Raw genomic sequence first — 19953 nt, 5'->3', positions numbered from 1 at the left:
GTGTATTAGCAACATTTGAAAGAAAATAACACAGGAAGGTCTCCAGATTGTGGCAAGATCCCATATAATGGAAATTTGGATTATCTTGTTATTGTTAATTAACTTTTAATCTAAATTGTCCATTAGAAATATCCAAAGCTAGTTTCAGTATGTTCAAATCAACAAAATTCATTCTTAACGAGGGTAGAAACAGTGACATATCACGGTGCTAGATCACTAGTGATAGATTTTGATAAAAAAGAGAAAATGAGAGTCGAATTCTTAGTGTGAGTGACTCAATCTCGAAGAAAATGAAAATAGCGTCCGAAGAAAGTAGAATAGCAATATATAGCACTTGGTTGAAGCATGGAGCCATGGAGGACACTGATAATGTTTCTTCATAAATAAAAAACCAGTTGAAGATAATTTAAATTACTGAAGGGAGCTCGAAGAAATGAAATTTATTATTGCAGATCAACTTCCTCCAACTATTTTAGAGTGCACATGAAGGGGCAGAAAACCGCGTTTTTGTTTTTATATATTCCGATATTCGTACTTGCAACAATAAATTATTCCACCTATTTACCAATTAATTATTGTCCTTTGTCTGATCGCCTGCATGCACTGGCCATCATCTCACGTGGGATCTGCTACACTTTTTTAAATCTTCCTTCTCAACTTTCCATGTGGTTATGGATTTAAATTCATTCAAGAAATGATATACCACGACTGAAAAAAAAACAAAACAAAACAAAAATTTAAGGTCCAGAATATGAATTTAGGGAGTTATTATCAACACTTTTTCTCGTGTGTAAAAATATAAGAAAGAAGTGAAAAATGACTTTTAAGAGCATTGAATTACAAATAATAAGGTCATCCTCTCGTGTCTATGAGTTCTACAACTAATCATGAACCATATAAGAGAATCTTTTAATTGAGTAATACGCTTTTATTTTTCTTTTTGTAATAAGTAGAATGAGAGATTCAAACTTGAGATCTATTTCAATATTAAAAAGAGAAATAACACTAAAGTAATAAGCAGAACAGATCCGCGATGATGTAACGGGAACAAGTAAAATGAAATGAAAAGGAATAATCTCAAGTGAACTCAAATTTTCACTTTTAGTAAAATGTACTGTTTAAATTACAATCACTATAACTATATAGTATAATAGTATATACACTCATTCGTGTGGGAGCAAAACCAGTAGTATTTGGAATCAAAATGTGTGATACAGGTTATAATGGGAATGAAGGGTAAAAAAAAGGCTTATAAATTTCCAGCCTCAATTGATCAAAGGTTTTCCCGCATCAGATCCGCTTTCTGCGAATTTTGAATAATCCTCTGGCACTGGGATATTTAACTCTGAACAAACAAACTGAATTATCCTTCCAGTCCCAGCTCCAAATGTCATTTTATTCACGGTCACAGCAATGGCAAACCTGTTTTCTATATCAACAAAACCCGTGGATCCACCCATTCCCGAGTGTCCAAATCCAGTAAGGGACCCGTCCTTCGAACGATACCTCTTAAACCCAAGTCCAAAGTTCCCATCTGGCTTAACCAAATTTGCATATTCCCCCACACCCAAGAAAGCATCATGAATTCTGGGGTTGCTAAAGATCTTACCACCATTGTCTTTTTTGGGACTCACAATGACCTCAGTCAAACCTGTGTCGCTATCGTTGCTCGTGTTTCTACTGTGACTAACGATATCCTGGTCTGGGTCTTGTGGTGTCTGCTCATATTTATTTGTTCTGCACCTGAAAGCAGCAGCTACCTTCTTGGTTCTGCTACCTTTTTGCTTTTTGGGTGAGCTCTGAACAGGATACTTGGGAATGTGAGGGTTGCTACCAAGAGCTGGCTTAGAGGAAGAGGAATGAGGCGGTGGAACAACACCACCATCAACTAAGGCTGCATAATAACGTGCAAGAGCTCGAGCTGAGCAATGTCCATTAGCTGCAGGTATTATGGCACGACGAATGTTTAGCATGTTAAATAGAGCAGGCAATACAGAAGCAAGTTGTATAATGTTGTCTGGCTGGAAAGAGGACGGCAGGTCCGTACGACTGCTAAGCCCCGAAAGCTTCTTCAAATCCTCTGTATCTGGTGTAAGGGTTGCAAGTCGAGATTCCACACCTAAAAGAGGAACAAAAAGCAGGGAAATTTTTTTATGAAAAAAATCAAAGCCCAGATATATGATTACCAGAATACGTTCTGATAAACAACTGAACCAATAGTTTCCTATTGATATAGACCAATCAATCAACTAAGACAAAGAAGTGTGATTGCAGATTCTTGATACATATTCCTTGCATTTAATGAAGCAAAAACATAGTACACTTGCCTGGAGGGATTCCAATATACATCTCGCCTTCAATTTGGAGGGGGTGAATGAATGCTTCTTCAAGAATCTCCTTGAATTTCCTCCCTGATGCATGCTGTTCCATCCGAACGGATAATTAGAAAATATACAAAGCAAGCTTTCAAAATGGGAATTCACGGTCGTGCATTCAATGATTCCACTACATACAGTACTAAACAGTTGACAGAATATTAAACAGGCAATTATACCTCAACGATTCCACCACATATCCAACCATAAGATAGATAGTGATAGAAATGCTCCTGGCCAGGTTCAGTCTCAGGTTCTGACATGGCAATGCGGTTTAAACACTCCTCCCAGTCAGCCATAAGCAAAGGGTTTTCTCTGCCAATGTCTGCCAAGGCATTGTGCAGTCCGGATGTATGGTTAAGCACATGATGGACCTAAATAAAAAAGAAAATAATAAATAATCACAGCAATATTAAAAAATGTTTATAGCTTTAATGGATGTTGGAACTTGGAATAAGTATCTCAGGAGTTGAACCACAAATTGTATACCTTTATGCGATCTTTTCTATTTGATCCAAATTCTGGCCATATATTTGCTACATTTTCCTCCAGCTTCAATTTTCTGAAAGGCAGAATAACTAGAAACATTTACCTTGTTTATCAACATTAACATATGTAATTTTACAGTAACACCAACTATAATTTTCTGTAAATAACTTAGATTATATAACTTAAATGCAGAAAAATATCATGCATTGACAAAGTTCTGTCGTCATACTATTATATCAAAACAACGTAGTAACATGCACCATAGGTATTTTATCAAACTCCTGAAGCCATACAGGTAGTACCTAACCACATCATTTTTTTCTGTTCATGGATCATATCGTGGAAGTTTTTACTGTCATGGATTCCCATGATATGCAGAATGCAATGGGCAATCCACACCACCTTACACAATGAAATACTATCTATCAAGCCATGAAGATGCTAAAAAAGAAACGAGAGCTTAGTCTGGAACCATACTAATACGCACCCAGTGTCAGCCAGCCAATGTAGCATTCCAGCTGTTATACCCTTTGTTACAGAAAAAACCGGGAAAAGGCTGTCAAGCTGAACTGGACGAGGATCATATCTACCAAGCACTCCAGCAGCAGTGTCAATAATAACTTTACCATCTTTGTAGGCACATACCTTAATGCAATCATGAAAATTTGATTCAAATTATAACTTCGGAGAAAAAAGAGTCAAAGAAACAAACAATCAACAACTTACCTATCCAAAAAATATGAAACCATTTTCACATGCCTTAAAAAGAAATTGAGAGACGTCTTGTGTTAATTGTACCGCCTAATTAGTTGTCATCTTACACCTCTTAGTTCAGAATTCTTTGAATGTAATTCCATTTTATAATATTACACTTGCTCAGGACAGAATTTCAACACGCATACATTGCTCTTATACAGATAAAATCTTACCTCACTTCAGTCTTTCTGTACCTCCTCAATACATAAGCATAAGTAAGAATAAATGGACAATTTCAAGGGCATCTAGCATTCTGGCATAAAAAATCTCAAACCCATAGAAGTAACTTCTAACGTAAAAGTAGCTAATTCGGACCCTTAAAATAAAAAACTTTAAATGGAATAGATCAGCATTCAAAGAATATGCAACACCACTGTAATGAAACTCAGACTTGCAATGGAGAGTATACGAGAGCATAATAAGATAATGCAATATCAAGCTTTAGGGTGCATAAACAGAAAAGAACTATTCAGATTTTCATGGCATCATATCAACAGATGAATTGGTGCACACCTGAACTCCAAGTATTTTATTGTTCTTCCCCATCTCAACTAGGAGTTGCCTCAGCTTGGCCTCCACATCAGAGTGGGCAGGTGTATCATAGACCCACTGATCATTTACCATTGGTCCCCTATTAATGTTTCTGAAAAGTTTTGGTTCCATCAGAAATGAATCGGATATGAAAACGAACTAACAAAAAACAATATCAGGATAGACTTACCCTTGTAAAACGGATTCGGCAAATGGTCTCATGATATCTTGATAAACAATGCGGACATTCATTGTGGAAGAAAGCCCTAAATCCAAGTCAAACGATAAATTTAAAAGGTATAGTTATTTAATACTAACATCAGCGGAGAAAATTTTGAATACAGACCTCTGAGAAGATTGAGGACCCGTGCAAAAATTACAATATCACCTGGAAATGCATCAACCTAATAAAAACGTAAATTAAGCACGGATGGAATTAATCAATAAACATAGCAGAGAAGCACGATGGATAAGACATTATACATAAAACTTACAGGATTAAAGCGTTTAACCTCCTTTTTGTTAAGTTGCATCTTATCCTGTATAACCTTCATGTTTTTTGTTCTTTGATCGGCCAAAGATTTCATTGTTTCCTTAAGAAAATCATAAGTGCATAAATTAAACCGAATCGGAGAGGACATATAAAGTTGGAAAATTGAAACAATTTAACAAGCCCAAAATGAAAAAATCTCAAAACTTGTTGCATATTTACATGAGACTCTTTGGCTGGTGTTGTACTACGGAAGAATACACTTGTTATCTCCATTGCTTGCTCTGGTATATCCAGGCGCAATTTAAGACCCATTTCTGCAAAAGCAGACAATAGAGCAACGTGGTCCCCCTGTGACAAAAAAGCATTGCAATCTCATGATTCAAAAAGAATTACTTTTTAGTAATAATCCTTAGAATAAAAAAAATCAAACAGGTAAGTAAAATACACTCAGAAGGAAGATATAATTTAAACACATTACTATTCATCATTGAGTTAATTCAATGCAGATTGTTCCCCGTTTATACTGACAGTGCATTTATTTATTCTAACAATCAACCTTCATCAGTTGAAAAGGCATTACTATTAATCATCACAGTACTGTTAATTTTTTTTTGACAATGCTGATCCTAGGCATCTAAAAGGAAAGAATTAAAACATGCCCAAGAAGAATTACAGCATTACTGGTCGCTATTTCATTTCATAGAGAGCAATTTTTAACGGCTCTAAAACTTCAGCAGATGCCAAGGTCGATGCTTTAAATCATGAAGCCTACTCAACTAAATTTCTAAACATCAAGTTAACCATATGATATCAAACTGAAAGCAGTTTGCACAAACCTCAGCAGATGCCAAGAACATCTTTGCTAGCGCTTTTTTAAAAGAGCTTGATAATTTCTTTGTAAGCCCAAAGTCAAGCAAAACAGGACGATGTGGAGGTTCCTTGCTCACAAGAAAGTTTCCTGCAAAAGGGACTCAGAGCAGTAAACCAAGTAGAACATAATATTTTGGAAACTTGTTGACTAACGAATTGAAACAAAAACAGCAGAGGGGAAGAGGAATACCAGGATGAGGGTCTCCATTAAAAAATCCATCAATATAGATTTGGTGGGCATATGCACGTGTGATTTCTTCAATAACCTTTTGTTTGTCAACACCAAATGCTTCCAGTGATTCTATGTCATTTAAACGAATGCCATCCATAAACTCTGAAATGATGACTTTCTCTGTTGACTGTCAACAAAAGCAGCAGGCAGAGTAAATGGGTAATATACATGAAAAAGGAAAGACAGCATCCATAATTTAAAGAAATGAATTAGATCAACCGCTATACATTATCTTCAGTTTTTTCATATAAATTGAGACATGCATGAACAACCATAACAATCTCAAATCCCTATATCCTAGACTTGCTCATACTGTTTTCGGTTAAATGCTATTGTGCTTGCAAAGTCATATACATTAACATTAGGAGAATGAAGCATATAGTACCTGAATAACCTCTGGAATCAAAACATCTACTCGATCAGCACGTGTGTTATCATCACATTTGGTTTTGCAGCCAAGATTTTTAGACACTGTTCTGGTATTCTCTACAGAAACAAAGAGTAGATAAACAAAAAAACAATAGTTTAGACAAGAAAAAAAAAACCAAGCCCATTTAACAGAAACTGTCATCAAGATTGCAAAAACTGAAAGGATAAATAATATTTAAGCATTAAGACAAAATCTAGGAAGTATGGCAGACAGGTAATTCATGACTAAAACAGTAAACTGAGTGGTCAATTTGGGAAATGGGCTCATGCATTTTCAACACCAAAGCGCCTCATTACTGAAAAATTCATTAAAAGAGAACAAAACCAAACAAATTATCATGACTAACAGTCAACTGAGTGGTCATTTTGTATGATGTATAACGCCTTCCACTAAAGCTCCACTTCTTCCTAAAATGACTCCACTTTCCGCACAACCACACAAGTACTTTCCAAAATACAAAAAAGGGAAAAAAAGAAGAAGAAGGAACTAAATTCACATGCATGTCAGAGAGCTGGTACAAGAACTAGACTAGTAAGTATCTGACTATCTCAGACAACTTGATTATACCAGCTTCATGATTGAAGTCAAGTTCTTTGGGAGATTCTTTGCACCATTCATCTATCATAGGATTAAAATTGAATTGAGGCTCTGCCCATGCTATCCAATCAACAATTGACTTAGCATTCTTCAAGTCCTGCAAAACAAAAGTATACAATCTTATAGTGATCTTAATTTTATTTTAACCCAAAATTTTAAAACCCAAAGTATGAAAAACCTCCAAAATAATTGTCTTGATGCCCTCATGTTGAACTTTAACAACTACTTCCTGCCCGTTAAGCAGGGTAGCACGATGGACTTGTGCTATCTGCATAAATTACAATGGGAAACCAGTAAGATTTTTATTTTTCCTAGAATCAGGGTATCAATTAGCAATAACCCTGAGCTAAGTGCCCATATTTTTCTAGTCAAGAGTGAAAATCTTACTGATGCTGTTGCCAAAGGAACTTTCACAAAATCTAAGAACAACTCATCCATTGATTTTCCGAACTCTTTCTGTATGGTTCGACAAACCTGTGGAAACAAAATTTTCAGTTTAGCAAATGAAGTAGCAGATGATAATTGTAATATAATATTGAGAGTGAGGGGAGGTCAAAAGGTTAAGCAGATTCATGAAGTATGTAGAAACTTATAGGCACAGGAAATGGGGATGTTACTATGTTAGCAAGCGAAATAAAAAATAGATCCCTAATTATCAGAATTAACCAATGAGATCAAGAGCGGAACTTAAGGTTGGCTACACCGGGCTATAGCCTGGCCAAACAGTAAATAGTATCAAAAGAACACAAGACACTACATCAATAACATCAAGAAAGCAGATATAGGTTTTCTCAACATCAAAGGCAGAAAAACCCAATATTTTTACCAACATTGTTCAGCAAGTCTAATGTATAATGATTGTAAGTTTGAAACCTATAGAGATAACCTCTTCCAAAGGACGAGGAGGAAGAGAGTCCTGTAATTGCTTGAGAAGGCTTATATATGCCTCAGGAAGTACATCTGCTCTTGTAGATAGATACTGCCCAAGTTTCACCCACAAACCTTCCAACTCTATTATCAAACTGAGAACACGTTTAGCATTGCGCTCATGAGCCCTTTCCCATAAAGTAGCTCCTTTAGTTTTGCTAATCCATTTCTCCCGTTGCTGCAAAGCCTTCAGTGATAAAAGGAAAAAACAATAACAATTTAATATGGTTTTTTGTATTTAAATATCCAACCTATAAATGAACAGAAATTAATGAAATTTACCTTGTAATCAAGGTATATCATGAACGCAACTGTGCAAACTTTCATCCGTCTTTTGTAGATGTTTCCCCATCCCATCAGTTGAGACTCGGTACAGATTGGGCCAAGTGTAATTTAAATTCACCAATCTTTGCTTGGGGAATAAAGGAAAAGAACAGGTCAGGTTCTAGACAAAATGCATCCAAACAAACCAGCATTCAAATGGTAAGGGAAATAGAACACAAAGTGTATTCATAAATAAGTCTATAACCTACAAACAGAAATCAGAGATGACTACCCTAGAAAAAACTCAATAAGGTAAAAATGAACATTAAGAAGAAAAGATAAAGGGGGAAGAAAGCTCAAGAAAATGGAAAGATCATAGAATTGCAACTAAGTGAGCTGAAACTCTAAGCAATTAAACAATCAAAGTATGAATTTGTATACAAGAACCTTTATGAGATGTTTCAAATTTGTAACTGCTGCTTTACCCTATTGTTGTTATTGCAAGAAAATAAACTCCTGAAATGGAATCCCATCTATGTTAAAGCTATACTGTTTCTAATGAAAATAAAAGAATATACCCTAATTGAAGATGCAGGAAACTAATACTCACAAAATCACCAAAAGACTAAATTGCTCATGGTTATTTTTCCACCACCTTTTCAACAACAGTATCCCTAAGTGTTGAGAGTGTGAATCCCTCATCGGGAAATTAATGCCTTGCATAATAGTTTAAATGATCTTAGGCCTCTCCACCCATTGCCAATTGGTTTTGGGTTGGATGCTCATATTCTAATAGTAAGTCCATCTACTTATCAACCTTGTGCGGCGTCATATTCAGCGACTCTAATCTCTACTCTCTTTTCTCTTAGCGCTTCGCTCTCATTTCGGGCCATCTTCATATTGAGCATAAACACACCAATATGAAACCTTTCAAGTGTTCTTATATAGTCAATGTGCCAACTTCAAGTTCAAGAACATAAACTGAAACTTAGCACAACCCAGTAATCACCCCAACAACTCCAACTAATCAGTTCAAAACTCATTGCCATTCGCAAGGCATTTGATCAATCACCATCAATTCCCTCCAGTGTATGTTTATGAATAGCATACAATCTTTCTTCCTCTCTTTTTTCTTTGCCAATTGGAATTCAGTATGATAAGAATTGAATAACAATTGAAATCTATGGATGTAGCTTTAAATAACTTTGCTAATTCACCTGACTCCTATCCTATCTACTACCACATCAGTCCCCATAAAGCAACATAACAAATTCTTATGAAATTCATTTCTCCATGATCACAGCTTATGAACCCTCAAATTCTAAACCAGATTCATAAAACCTCTCCAAATTTTCAGGAATTTGATCAATATCATGAAAAAAAAAAAGTGAATGAACAAATTACAATTATATCAATCTCATTAAACAGAAAATTCCAAACAATTAAGAAAAAAAATGATATTAACAGACTAAATCAAAGAAATGTTTTCCACCTGAAGTCCAAAAGCTTGCGAAGCGAAAGCAGAGAGAGGTAGAAGAAAGCTGAAGCGTTTTTGAAAGTGGAAAATGTTGGAGAGGGGAGACTGATATTAACGTAACTTCCTCGAAACGACCAGATTCTGTGTCGTTTTCTTGACGCGACTAAAATCTTTTACTTTTTGTTTTAGCGTTGGCCTTCCCCCAACCAACAAATGGTGAAACTCTCAGACTTTAACGATTTCATCACCGCCTGTGAGTATTGGATCATGCGCTCGTCCAATCACAAAAAGGTAATTATCGAGATAATTAAAATAAAAACTTACGCGTCGCGAGGCGATTCGTTGTTTCGTGAAACAGCGTGTGAGGTTAGTGTAGGCGAAGAAACAAGAAGCTTTGCATATCAAGTCGCGCGAAATTAATGAAATATTAGGTGAGCCGTTGGATTGGGCGGGTGAGAGAACCGTAGCCGTTAATTTCTTCAAAGGCGTGCGTGGCTAATAGCCGACCGCGTCGTCGTCATCTAATCTGAACTTTCTGGCGGGCCAAGAGGACAAAAACATGTCGTAGTCACCTCGCCTAGTCGGTCTATATTTTTCAATGGTCGATGCTCAGTATTTAATTTTTGGTCAAAATACTCATAAAAATAAAAGTCAATTAATCATATCATATTGACTAATTACAAAATTTTATTTTGGAAAAAGTAGAGAGTTTTTTCTAGGAAAATGGGGGATCACCAAGTTGGACTTGAAGATTTCTTGGGAGAGGGTTTTTGAAACTAGGAAGGACTTTTCTGCTGAGCATATGAGGGGAAACTAGGTTTGTTTAATCTTGGTTAGGTGTGATTTTTTGTTCACCCCTTGTTTCATTATCTTCATAGTCAACATACACCAATTATTCATCAAAACAACGAAAGGTTGTTGGTCAATTATTCATCAACGTAAAAAGTTGATGGTGAAATTTAAAGGCTCGTTTTGTACGTTGATTGTATCGATTAATTTTTGTCGAATAGTATTAATCTGTTTCAGAGATTATTGATTGTTTATCCATAATATTATAAGGCATTTTGTGTTATTCTGAATAAATAGTCTAACTAAGTCATAATGTGTTTGGTCCTCCATCGAATAACAGAGGATCATACTTTTTTTTAAAAAAAATTCTTTGATAATTTAAATGGAAATTGAAATCTATATGATAAAATTTTTTTTAGCAAGATTTATATGACAATAGTTTTTTTTTTCTTTTGTTTTTGTCAAGATTCATAATATATAAGCACATCTTTATTGATGGAAAAGAAATCACATCTTGATATAAAATAACTACATAAGACATCTTGATATAAGAAAATCTTTTCTGACAGTGAATTGATATAAGCACATCTTTTCTGATTGTGAACTGATAAATTACATAAGACTACAAAATAGATGATAAATTATAGAATATCAAGTCTGAAGCTAATGCTGGTCTGGTGCAATGCAATTTTACATCAACCATTTTGATTGGCAATCTCACTTGATAAGATAACGTGAGACTTTAATATCACTATGCTCACTGTAATTTAATGGATTCAATTAAATAAAATGATATGGATGATAATTAAGTAAGTATTATCTAAAATTGGGTTGTGTGGATTGTATTAGTTAGTCAGGCATGAAGAGTATTAAAAGCCCGATCCGTTTAACATAGTCAAGTAATTAAATAATACAAATTGACACCAAACAACTGACTTAGGTTATTTACTTACATCCAGAGTCTAATATGGTGTACCAAACATACCCTAAGGGTTCGGCTGTTAAATAATGTGATTTTTAGGGCGGTTTAGGATTGATGTTTATAAGTACTTGTGTTAGAAGCTCTTTTAGGGTATGTTTGGGAGTGCTTATGGAAATGCAAAAAGCGCTTTCTGACAACCAAAAGCATTGTTGCTAACGTTTGGCATAATTTAGAAATTTATGGGTCATAGAAGTGTTTTCTAGCAAAGCACATGGCAAGTGCTTTTGCAAGAAACACATGGATTTCTTATGAAAATTTAACTGTTTTTATAATAAAAGTGATTTTACTGGAAACATTTAGAAGTCCCAAATAGAGGAATGTCGAACCTTTTATTAATAATCAAAGAGTGCTTTTTGCAAAAGCGCATACTAAACAATTTAGATTTTTATACCATAAAGCGTTAAGAAGCATTCCCAAACCAATCCCTTTTTTTTTTTTTTTGGATATGGTATTGCATTCAACCCAAAGAGAACATTACATGGTAAAAACGAGCATATTAATAGTGGCCTCGTTAAAACTTTTACAAGGAAAACCACAAGGGATAAAATCCCGGGGGAAGAAAGAGCACCACTCAAGCTAATGACTAAACAGAAGAGTTAACACTCCTATTACAAAGTCAATCAAAACGAGATCAATCCTTAATCGAGTGGATTTACAATATCCTCATGCCACTCTTAATTCAAATTGATTAATTGCATGTGGCAAACCCAATTAAGCTTATTTGATGACGGACCAAAATGTCCAAGGGCCAAAATACACCTTTCTCGGGCCCAACCCCTTTCCTAAGCATATGTATGAATTGAATTGTAAGGACATCAGCACCATCGTACACACATATTACTAATGAGATCATCGAACTCCTAATCTCAATAGAGTTGAATGATAACACAAATTAAGGATATTTGTGCCCCGTTATTATTACGTGGTACATTAGAACAAGAGCCTTATCTATAGACAATTGGGGTAGAGCATTTTTTTAAATTTATCGAAGGGTGGAGTACCTTGGGTTATTGTTTTGATGTGTGACTGTAAACATCGTCTAAGAGGCCGCCACATATCTTAACATGAAAGTGGCACAACAGATGCCTTCGTTAAGCCAGATTGGCAAGTGAGGTTGTCGAAGGCTCACCCGTACCGATGATAATTATGAGTTCCAACAACTAAGCTGGGTTATATTGACTTCTTATTAGTGGGTCTTTTGTTCCACATGTCCAAATAGAAGGGTCCGATCCGATCAGATATGGTATAAACATATCTCACCCAATAATCATGTTATTTTGGCATTTGGACTTTCTTGTTGGATCAAGTGCATGGATAATTTGGATCTTTAATCAATCGTATATCATGGGATGCCGTTTTAATATATTCCACTTGTCGTTTTGTTTTTCCCGAGTCACGACTCACCGAGTACATTCGTTATTTCCAAAACCTTGTTCGGCGGCTAGTCCCGCTACCTACCCCCACCGACCCGGTTTTATCGAACCATAAACCGCCCACATTCATTGACAAGTGGTGGCAATTCCACGCGTCAAAAATCAAAGCCCTCCCAGATAATCCCTATCCCTTACCTGACCGACACGTGGCCGACCAAAATAAAACCGCTAAAAAGTTATATTTTATTCGATTTAGGATCCTATTTCCTTTCGGTAATAAAAAGATTTTTTTTTTTTTAAACCAAAAAGTAAATAGGATTTATAGTTGGGGGAAAACTGAAAGTACCACCAAACTCCGAACTCAAAAACTCAAAAGAAACTCAGACTCAAAACTGTCGCTTTGAGTTTTGTTTGCTGTGATTTCATTCTCCATGGCGGCCTCAAAGCTCGCGATACTGTCAATTTTTCTAGCCCTAATTTTCTCTCAGATTAGGGCTGATGTTTCAGTGCAAGGAGAAGAAGACGCGCCACTGAAGCCCGTCCGATCGGACGGCCCTGATTCGTCCGCTCTGAAGATCGAGTTGGATAAGCTCAAGTCTAAGATCCACACCCTTGGTTCGTTTCTCGCTTGTTTTACGATTTTAGGGTTTGTTTGAACGTAAAAACTAAATTTGTGATTTAGAAGTGTTGTTTATTCGATTTTCCTCGGTTTTATCGCTCCCCAATCAGATGTTACTGAAGTTAAAGATCCTTCTGTTTACGAATCTTGAAGTGTATTAATTTCGTTCTATTTCTAGTTTTTTTGGTTTTTGTGAGTTCAAGTAGTACCAATAAGCTGAGCTCTCAGATGTTAACTTGTCAAGCTTTAGTTTTTAACTTTTTATAATTTTTGTCGGAGCTTTAAACAAATTCTAATTTTTAGTTACCGTATGAGTAGAAACAATATTCAGAAGAGCACAAGTTGAGTTTTAGCTTTGTTCTGAAGAATAATCCATAGTAGCTTACCAAAATCAATGTTAAAAAGCAGTTCGTAGACTTTTTGGATTTGGGAATGGTGCTTCTTAAGTGTTTTAAGTGCTGCTTGGGCTTGTTGGCTGACGTTTTGTCTTTCTGTTACTGCTGAAGAATTCGATGTGGATGCGAAGATTAAAGAACTCAAAAAGAAGAATGAGATAATAGAACAGAAGGAGAAAATCATTCAAGAGAACTCGAATAGCATTTCTTCTTTGCAGAGTGAAATCGAGTCTCTCCAGGTTAGCCATTTTTGCATGAGAAGCCAGATAACCAATTACCCACTCTGTTGTTAAATAACAATTTGTTTCTTTGGGTCTTGTTTAATTTGTAATTTGTTCTTCCTATGCTACTGTATTTTAGAAAAAAGGGTCATTAGATGCTGAGAAGCAGGTTGGAAAGGCTCATGCACGTGCTGGTGAATTAGAGAAGAAGGTTAGAAATGGTCAAGTGAACTATTTTAGTCGGTGAAAACCACTACATTTGTAAACTCAATCTACTTTGCAGGTTGCTGAACTTAAAAAGGAATTAGAATCGCAACATAAAGAGAAAGAGGCCTTGGAAGCCCGGGCAAAAAACGCCGAGACGAAGATTGATGTTTTGATCTTAAAAATAGAAAATGTGAGTTTTTTATTGTTTTTTTATTTGTCTCATTCGGGAAGAAAAAGTTATTTTGTAGCTGAATGCGCTCATAATGGAAGCCCTTAGTGATTCTGCATATAATGGACATTGTTTTGCTGAATGTAATACGTAACTGGATGAACGATATTAATGGAAGATGGAAAGATACTAAAAGTTGTATTATCTTTCTGAAGTTCTGTCAAACGATCACTGTTTTGCTTTGGTTGTATTCTTATGATTCAATGGTTATTACCAATCCCTTTCATGTCCTTTTTGTGATGTGTTCTCTATTTGTTTCCCTAGAAACAAGGTTGTTGATATAAATGCTTTTTTTTTTCATTTCTTTCATGAATGTAAGCTGTTGGTGGGCAAAACAACATTATTAGTTCCTTGTTCAGCACCAATGTGGTCACAGTTGGGATTTTTTTGGTTTTTTTTGTATTAATATTTACTTTGACTTCTATACATTGTTGAATGAAAAGTAAACTTCTGTTTTCTTTTGCAACTTGAACATTGCTTAATTTTATCCTGGGGGATGGTAGAATGATCTCAGATAATTCTTTTACAGATTGAGAAGATTAGTGATGACCAAAAGACCAAAATCCGTAAAACTGAGCGCGCTCTTAAAGTTGCTGAGGTAATTTTTCAGTCTTTGCTAAAGTTCATTATTCTAGATTTTGTTTGGTGCTTATGCACAGTCTTTGTTTCCATATTTTTCTTCAGGAAGAAATGTTGAAGGCAAAGTTTGAAGCTACTTCAAAAGCAAAAGAGTTAAAGGAGGTAGTAAGTTGCATAAATTCTCTCTCTCATTTAACCTGTTTCCTGATGTTTGTCTATATTCTTTCTGAGCTAGTTGTAAATTCAGAAAAATCAACCAAGTAGTTTCTTAAGGAAGTAGAATGGTAAGGTTTTGTCTAAGCTTATCATAGAATTTAAGGTTCATAAAAAAAATCTGGCTGTAATATGGGGCATGTCACTTATTTAATAATCCATGCGATTGGCAGATAATACCTGTTACAGTTCATTTTGCAATTGTCTTCAGTAATCTAGATAATTTATCTGTCAAATGATACAGTTGGAATTTTGGAAATAATACGAAAGCTGGGTTTTTTATTTACTTATTTTTATTCATGCAAATGCTTTTTTCGTAGCTGCCCTATATTATATTGTTTCTCACATGTCCACTTCTGGTATATTGTATACTGAAAAATGGAGTCGTTATTATATTTTGGTTGCAAGCCCTAATGCATATTCTGTTTTTTAAAATCAGGTTCATGGTGCATGGCTTCCACCGTGGCTTGCTGTACATTTAATCCATTGTCAGGTAACAAATGCATTTTACTTTTGTAAAGACAAGCTTTCTTCAAGGTGTTGAAGTTATTGTCAACTTGCAGTCCCTTGTAGAGACACATTGGAATGAGCATGGCAAACCTGCAGTGGATATTGCGGTTCAGAAGGTATTACAGTTGATTGCTGTATGGTGAAGAATCTCATTCGTTACTTCTGGAATTTGCTCTTTTACAACTTTTGCTTAATTTACTGAGTATCATATTCATCTATTACTGACGAGCACCTTACTTCAAATTTGTTCAGGCCCTGGAGAAAAAAGCCCAAGCTGAAAAGTGGGCTGAACCCCATGTGGAAACATTTAAAACTGTAAGCTAGGTTAACTTACTTTATTTTCAACTTTAGTATTGCATCATTACACTATGCGAGGACCTGAATTTGGTTGTGTTGTTTTCGTACATCTCCCGCTATGTGATTTTTCCTTGGCAGAGATAATTTAAGCAGGGATTACACAAACACACACACACACACACACACACACACTTGCATGCCAATATGTATACATGTATGTTAGTGTGCTAGTATGCATGTATGTGTGCGTGATGGTAAGTTCTACTATTCAATGATGATTTATAACTTTTTTATAATAAATGGTTTGTCTTCAATTTCATACTAAATTGGATTTCCCTTCCTTTTCCTGTCTCTGTCCTTGTGATTTTTCCATGGCAGAGATAATTTAAGCAGGGATTAGACAAACACACACACACACACTTGCATGCCAATATGTATACATGTATGTTAAGTGTGCTAGTATGCATGTATGCGTGCATGCTAGTAAGTTCTGCTATTCAATGATGGTTTATAACTTTTTTATAATAAATGGTTTGTCTTCAATTTCATACTAAATTGGATTTCCCTTCCTTTTCCTGTCTCTGTCCTTGTGCTTTAAAGAAATGGATCCCAGCAATCAAGGAACAGTGGGTGGTGGTGAAAGAATCTGTTGAACCTCATGTGAAATCGTTAAGTACGAAAACTGTTGAAGTTTATGAGACGTCAAAGAGTACATTAGCTCCACATGTTCTAAAAGCACAAGAAGTTGTTGATCCTTATTTTCAGGTATCTATGTTATCATATAAACTTTTTTCTTTTGGGGGCTGTGGTTTTTCCGTGTTGCCTACATGCATCCTACAGCTGTATTTTTGGGTGACAGGAAGCAAAAAAGTTCAGCAAGCCATATGTTGATCAAGTGGCGACTGTAGCAAAACCTCATGTTGACAAAGTTCGAGTGGTATTGAAGCCCTATACAAAGAAGGCAGTTCATGCCTACGAGAAGTTTCTCAAATCTGCGTCAACATACCATCATCAGGTATCGGCATTAATTTGGGAAAACCTTCGTTCATTATGCTACTGTTAGATACTTATTAGTTCAAAGGTTTGATTGTTGCCTTTTAATTTGAAGTTTGCTTTCGCCAAGCCAATTCACCTTGACTTCATATGGAATATATGTTTAATTTCTGTTATCTGATAATGACTGTGTTGAACAGAGTTTGGACTGCAGTACATATGTCATTTACTGTTGAGGACTATTACTGCATGTTTTTGACTTTTATGTTTGTTGTCATCAAGTGATTCTAAGAATTCTTTAGCTCAGTCATTACATGGTTAATACATTATAGTAGTTGCTATAAAATTGTCAAACAAAACGCATATCCTGAATGAGTTGTGTTGTTTTCTCGGTATTCTTTGTCCCAGCAGTGCTGAATATGTTGTTGAAGTACATAATTTTTTCCCCTTGATACTTTGTAGCATTGGTGCATGTACCCTTAGCTTAAGCCATTCACTGAACCTGAGCTATGGTAGTTTATTAACTTTATAATTAATATTCCTTCAAGGTTCAAGCCAAAGTAAAAGATTTGCTGAAGAGGCATGAGCTGACAAGAGCCCTTGCTACAAAGGAGTTGGAGTGGTTTGCGGTATGTGTAATGAAATCATTCTTTTTGCAGCTCCTTTTATTTTATTTTTTAAATTTTATGTTTGACCAACAATTTAAATGTTGCAGGCCTCTGCTTTGTTGGCCCTACCCATCATATTTCTGTTCAGAATTTTCTCCTCGCTTTTCTGGTTAGTTTCTTAATTATCTGTTCCTTTTAGAGATATTTAGTGAAATACCCATTCTTAGCACTAAAACTATAAATAAACCCTACATCATTTAATTTCTATAAACAAACCCAAAAAAAACCCAAAAAATGACAATTGGCTCTATTGAATTTAATTTTGATTATTAAATTACTTTGATGTCCTATTGAGTATTTTGGGCTTTTTTATATGTTTTGGGGTTGGGTTTGTTTTGAGAAATCAATGACAGTTTTGTAATTTAAAAGAAGTTAAAAGCCTTTTTGTTATGTTGTAAATGAGCTTTGGGTGTGTTTCTAAAGTCCATTTCATATAGGGTATTTTTATAATTTGGGCTCCTATATTGGGTATAATAGTGAATCTCCCTTCTTTTTAATTATGTTGTTGGTTGAGATGGCAATTAAAGTTCTGATGCTGGCATCTTGCACGTCCCTTTCTCTTAAATGAAAAGTAATCCTGAAATATTTCCTTTGGCTGATTACAAATTTTGGTTTATCATCATGCAGTACAAAGTCTAAGAAACCTGTTCGAAGTACCAACCATACACGTCGTAAGCCTAAAAGGGTTCATCCGGACAAGTAGACTGCTGCCAGTTTGTTCACAAGTCTTTCTCTTTTTTATGATTGGATGGTATACTTCATTATCATTTCAAACAGCAGTAAATGAACATTTTGTATTGTACCTGATACTGCTATACTGTACTTTCATGGTAGATAGGTGAAACTTTCCTCTTCTGTTTATTTACCTCAGTATCTGTTTTTCTATTTCAAACAGCAGTAAATGAACATTTTGTATTGTACCTGATACTGCTATACTGTACTTTCATGGTAGATAGGTGAAACTTTCCGCTTCTGTTTATTTACCTCAGTATCTGTTTTTCTATTTCTTGCAGGTTGGTTTGTGCTTGTTGCAAGGGCATTTCGAGGCGATATATTCGTGATCAGATGCAGCCACGGCGGTGTTCAAATCTCTTGCTTAAGTTTTAGAAACTGTGATACACACGAGTTAGACATTCAGATAAGTCTAGGAGTTCATATGGTGTGGGCAGCTTTTAATTATGTCGTTCCAAGGTGTATTCTAGTTTATTTTTTATTCATACGAAGTTCAGAGTCTAGATGATTGTCGTGTGCCCCTCTTTTCGTTATTAAAATTATAACTTTTTTGTTCTAATTTTTTGTTTAAAATTTATAATTTTTCAATTAACTGTGAAGACTGTAGAATCAATAATTTACTGAGATGACCAAGAGGTATGTCATTGATTTGTGTAAAATTTGGTCTGCAATCTGCATATGTGTTTCTCAATAACCCATGCCCCGTTGTTTTTACCATATGTTTACCTCCGTGACTCTCTGACTTGGGAAATAGAAATATCCCAAATAATTACGCTAAAGTCACCTGCGTGATGGCTGTTGGGCGACCTAAAGTAGGCCACAAACTTTGATCTCCTGTCCACAGAAAGGTTAGGGCCGTTTGGTAGGTCCTTTTTAAAAAACTCAAACCCAAAAAATATTCATATTATTGAACACACAAAAAATGAGGTTTTACATTTTTTCTCTCTCTCTCTCTGTGTCTCCTCTTTTTTCCTCTGTCATGGTCGCTCTCTCGTACCGATCAGGTTTGTTGCGATCCAATAATCACCAAAACCACCGAATTAAGTTCAGCATTGGGGAGTTCAATTTAGAGTTGTGCGCATCAAAATTGATAAGCTTCTGCCTCGCATCTTTTTTTCGTTGTTAATTTTAATTTGGAGATTAGGGTTTCTGATTTTCTGATTTTAATATTAATTTTTTTTAGATCTTAAAAATAGTTTGGAGTTCAATATCAAACAAGTTTTTAGATCTTAAAATCACTATTTGAAAATTCATGTTTTTAAAAGAATCATGTTTTTCGTTGTATCTACGGGTCCAAACTTCAGGTCCCAAAAGACAAACCTGTGTGTTTAACACCACAAGGCCTTTGAGCGTTTAAGGGTGGTTCATAAGGCTGTTGAGTGCTGTTAATGGAGGTTAACTTGTGTGAGCTCCTTGTGACGTACGTGGTGGCGCGTGAGGAAATTTGAGCTTGTTTTGATGGCTCTGACATCTTTATTATCATAACATGTTTACTAATTCGTAATTGGAATCAAAATAAGAAGTTGAATTCTTCCGATTATGGATGAAAATGCAAGTAGGGCTCACACAAAATCAAGAATTTAACTCTTGATTTGGGAGGAATTGGATTATTGGTGGTATTCTAATTCCTGGAGAACTAACTCATCAAGAATCCCTTTTTTAACCCAACATATCCTCACACAAATTTTAAATTTTCAAATTTGTC

At 35.4% G+C, this 19953-nt stretch overlaps 2 protein-coding genes across 6 annotated transcripts; one reads left to right on the top strand and one right to left on the bottom strand.

Moving 5' to 3' along the window:
• Window positions 1–1057: 1057 nt before the first annotated feature.
• Window positions 1058–9613, bottom strand: LOC110761193 (ABC1 family protein). 4 transcript variants are annotated; one of them, XM_021963614.2, is made up of 19 exons: window positions 9457–9613; window positions 7983–8107; window positions 7660–7887; window positions 7161–7247; window positions 6952–7041; window positions 6744–6870; window positions 6132–6232; window positions 5705–5873; window positions 5481–5602; window positions 4864–4992; window positions 4646–4744; window positions 4498–4555; window positions 4342–4417; window positions 4134–4263; window positions 3352–3509; window positions 2865–2937; window positions 2555–2749; window positions 2328–2421; window positions 1058–2119 (listed from the first exon to the last, which is right to left on the bottom strand). In XM_021963614.2, exons 2-19 carry the CDS (start codon window positions 8055–8057, stop codon window positions 1266–1268), a joined length of 2865 nt encoding a protein of 954 aa, XP_021819306.1. In that variant the 5' UTR covers window positions 8058–8107; window positions 9457–9613; the 3' UTR covers window positions 1058–1265. The 4 variants fall into 4 exon arrangements, with proteins under 4 accessions (XP_021819306.1, XP_021819307.1, XP_021819305.1 ...); XM_021963615.2 differs by having other exon boundaries at window positions 7983–8112; window positions 9457–9608; XM_021963613.2 differs by having other exon boundaries at window positions 7983–8145; window positions 9457–9593.
• A 3296-nt stretch (window positions 9614–12909) lies between these two features.
• On the top strand, window positions 12910–18807 carry LOC110761221 (DNA repair ATPase-like protein). 2 transcript variants are annotated; one of them, XM_021963646.2, is made up of 15 exons: window positions 12910–13200; window positions 13711–13838; window positions 13960–14031; window positions 14104–14217; window positions 14786–14854; window positions 14941–15000; window positions 15488–15541; window positions 15612–15674; window positions 15811–15873; window positions 16456–16620; window positions 16715–16870; window positions 17397–17477; window positions 17564–17625; window positions 18144–18267; window positions 18530–18807. In XM_021963646.2, exons 1-14 carry the CDS (start codon window positions 13017–13019, stop codon window positions 18217–18219), a joined length of 1347 nt encoding a protein of 448 aa, XP_021819338.2. In that variant the 5' UTR covers window positions 12910–13016; the 3' UTR covers window positions 18220–18267; window positions 18530–18807. The 2 variants fall into 2 exon arrangements, with proteins under 2 accessions (XP_021819338.2, XP_021819339.2); XM_021963647.2 differs by having other exon boundaries at window positions 12911–13200; window positions 14941–14997.
• The last annotated feature ends 1146 nt before the right edge of the window (window positions 18808–19953 follow it).

This window comes from Prunus avium, chromosome 1 (assembly GCF_965620075.1).
Source record: "Prunus avium chromosome 1, drPruAviu1.hap1.1, whole genome shotgun sequence".
Classification (NCBI taxonomy): Eukaryota; Viridiplantae; Streptophyta; class Magnoliopsida; order Rosales; family Rosaceae; genus Prunus; species Prunus avium.
This window is presented reverse-complemented; position numbering and strand designations above follow the sequence as displayed.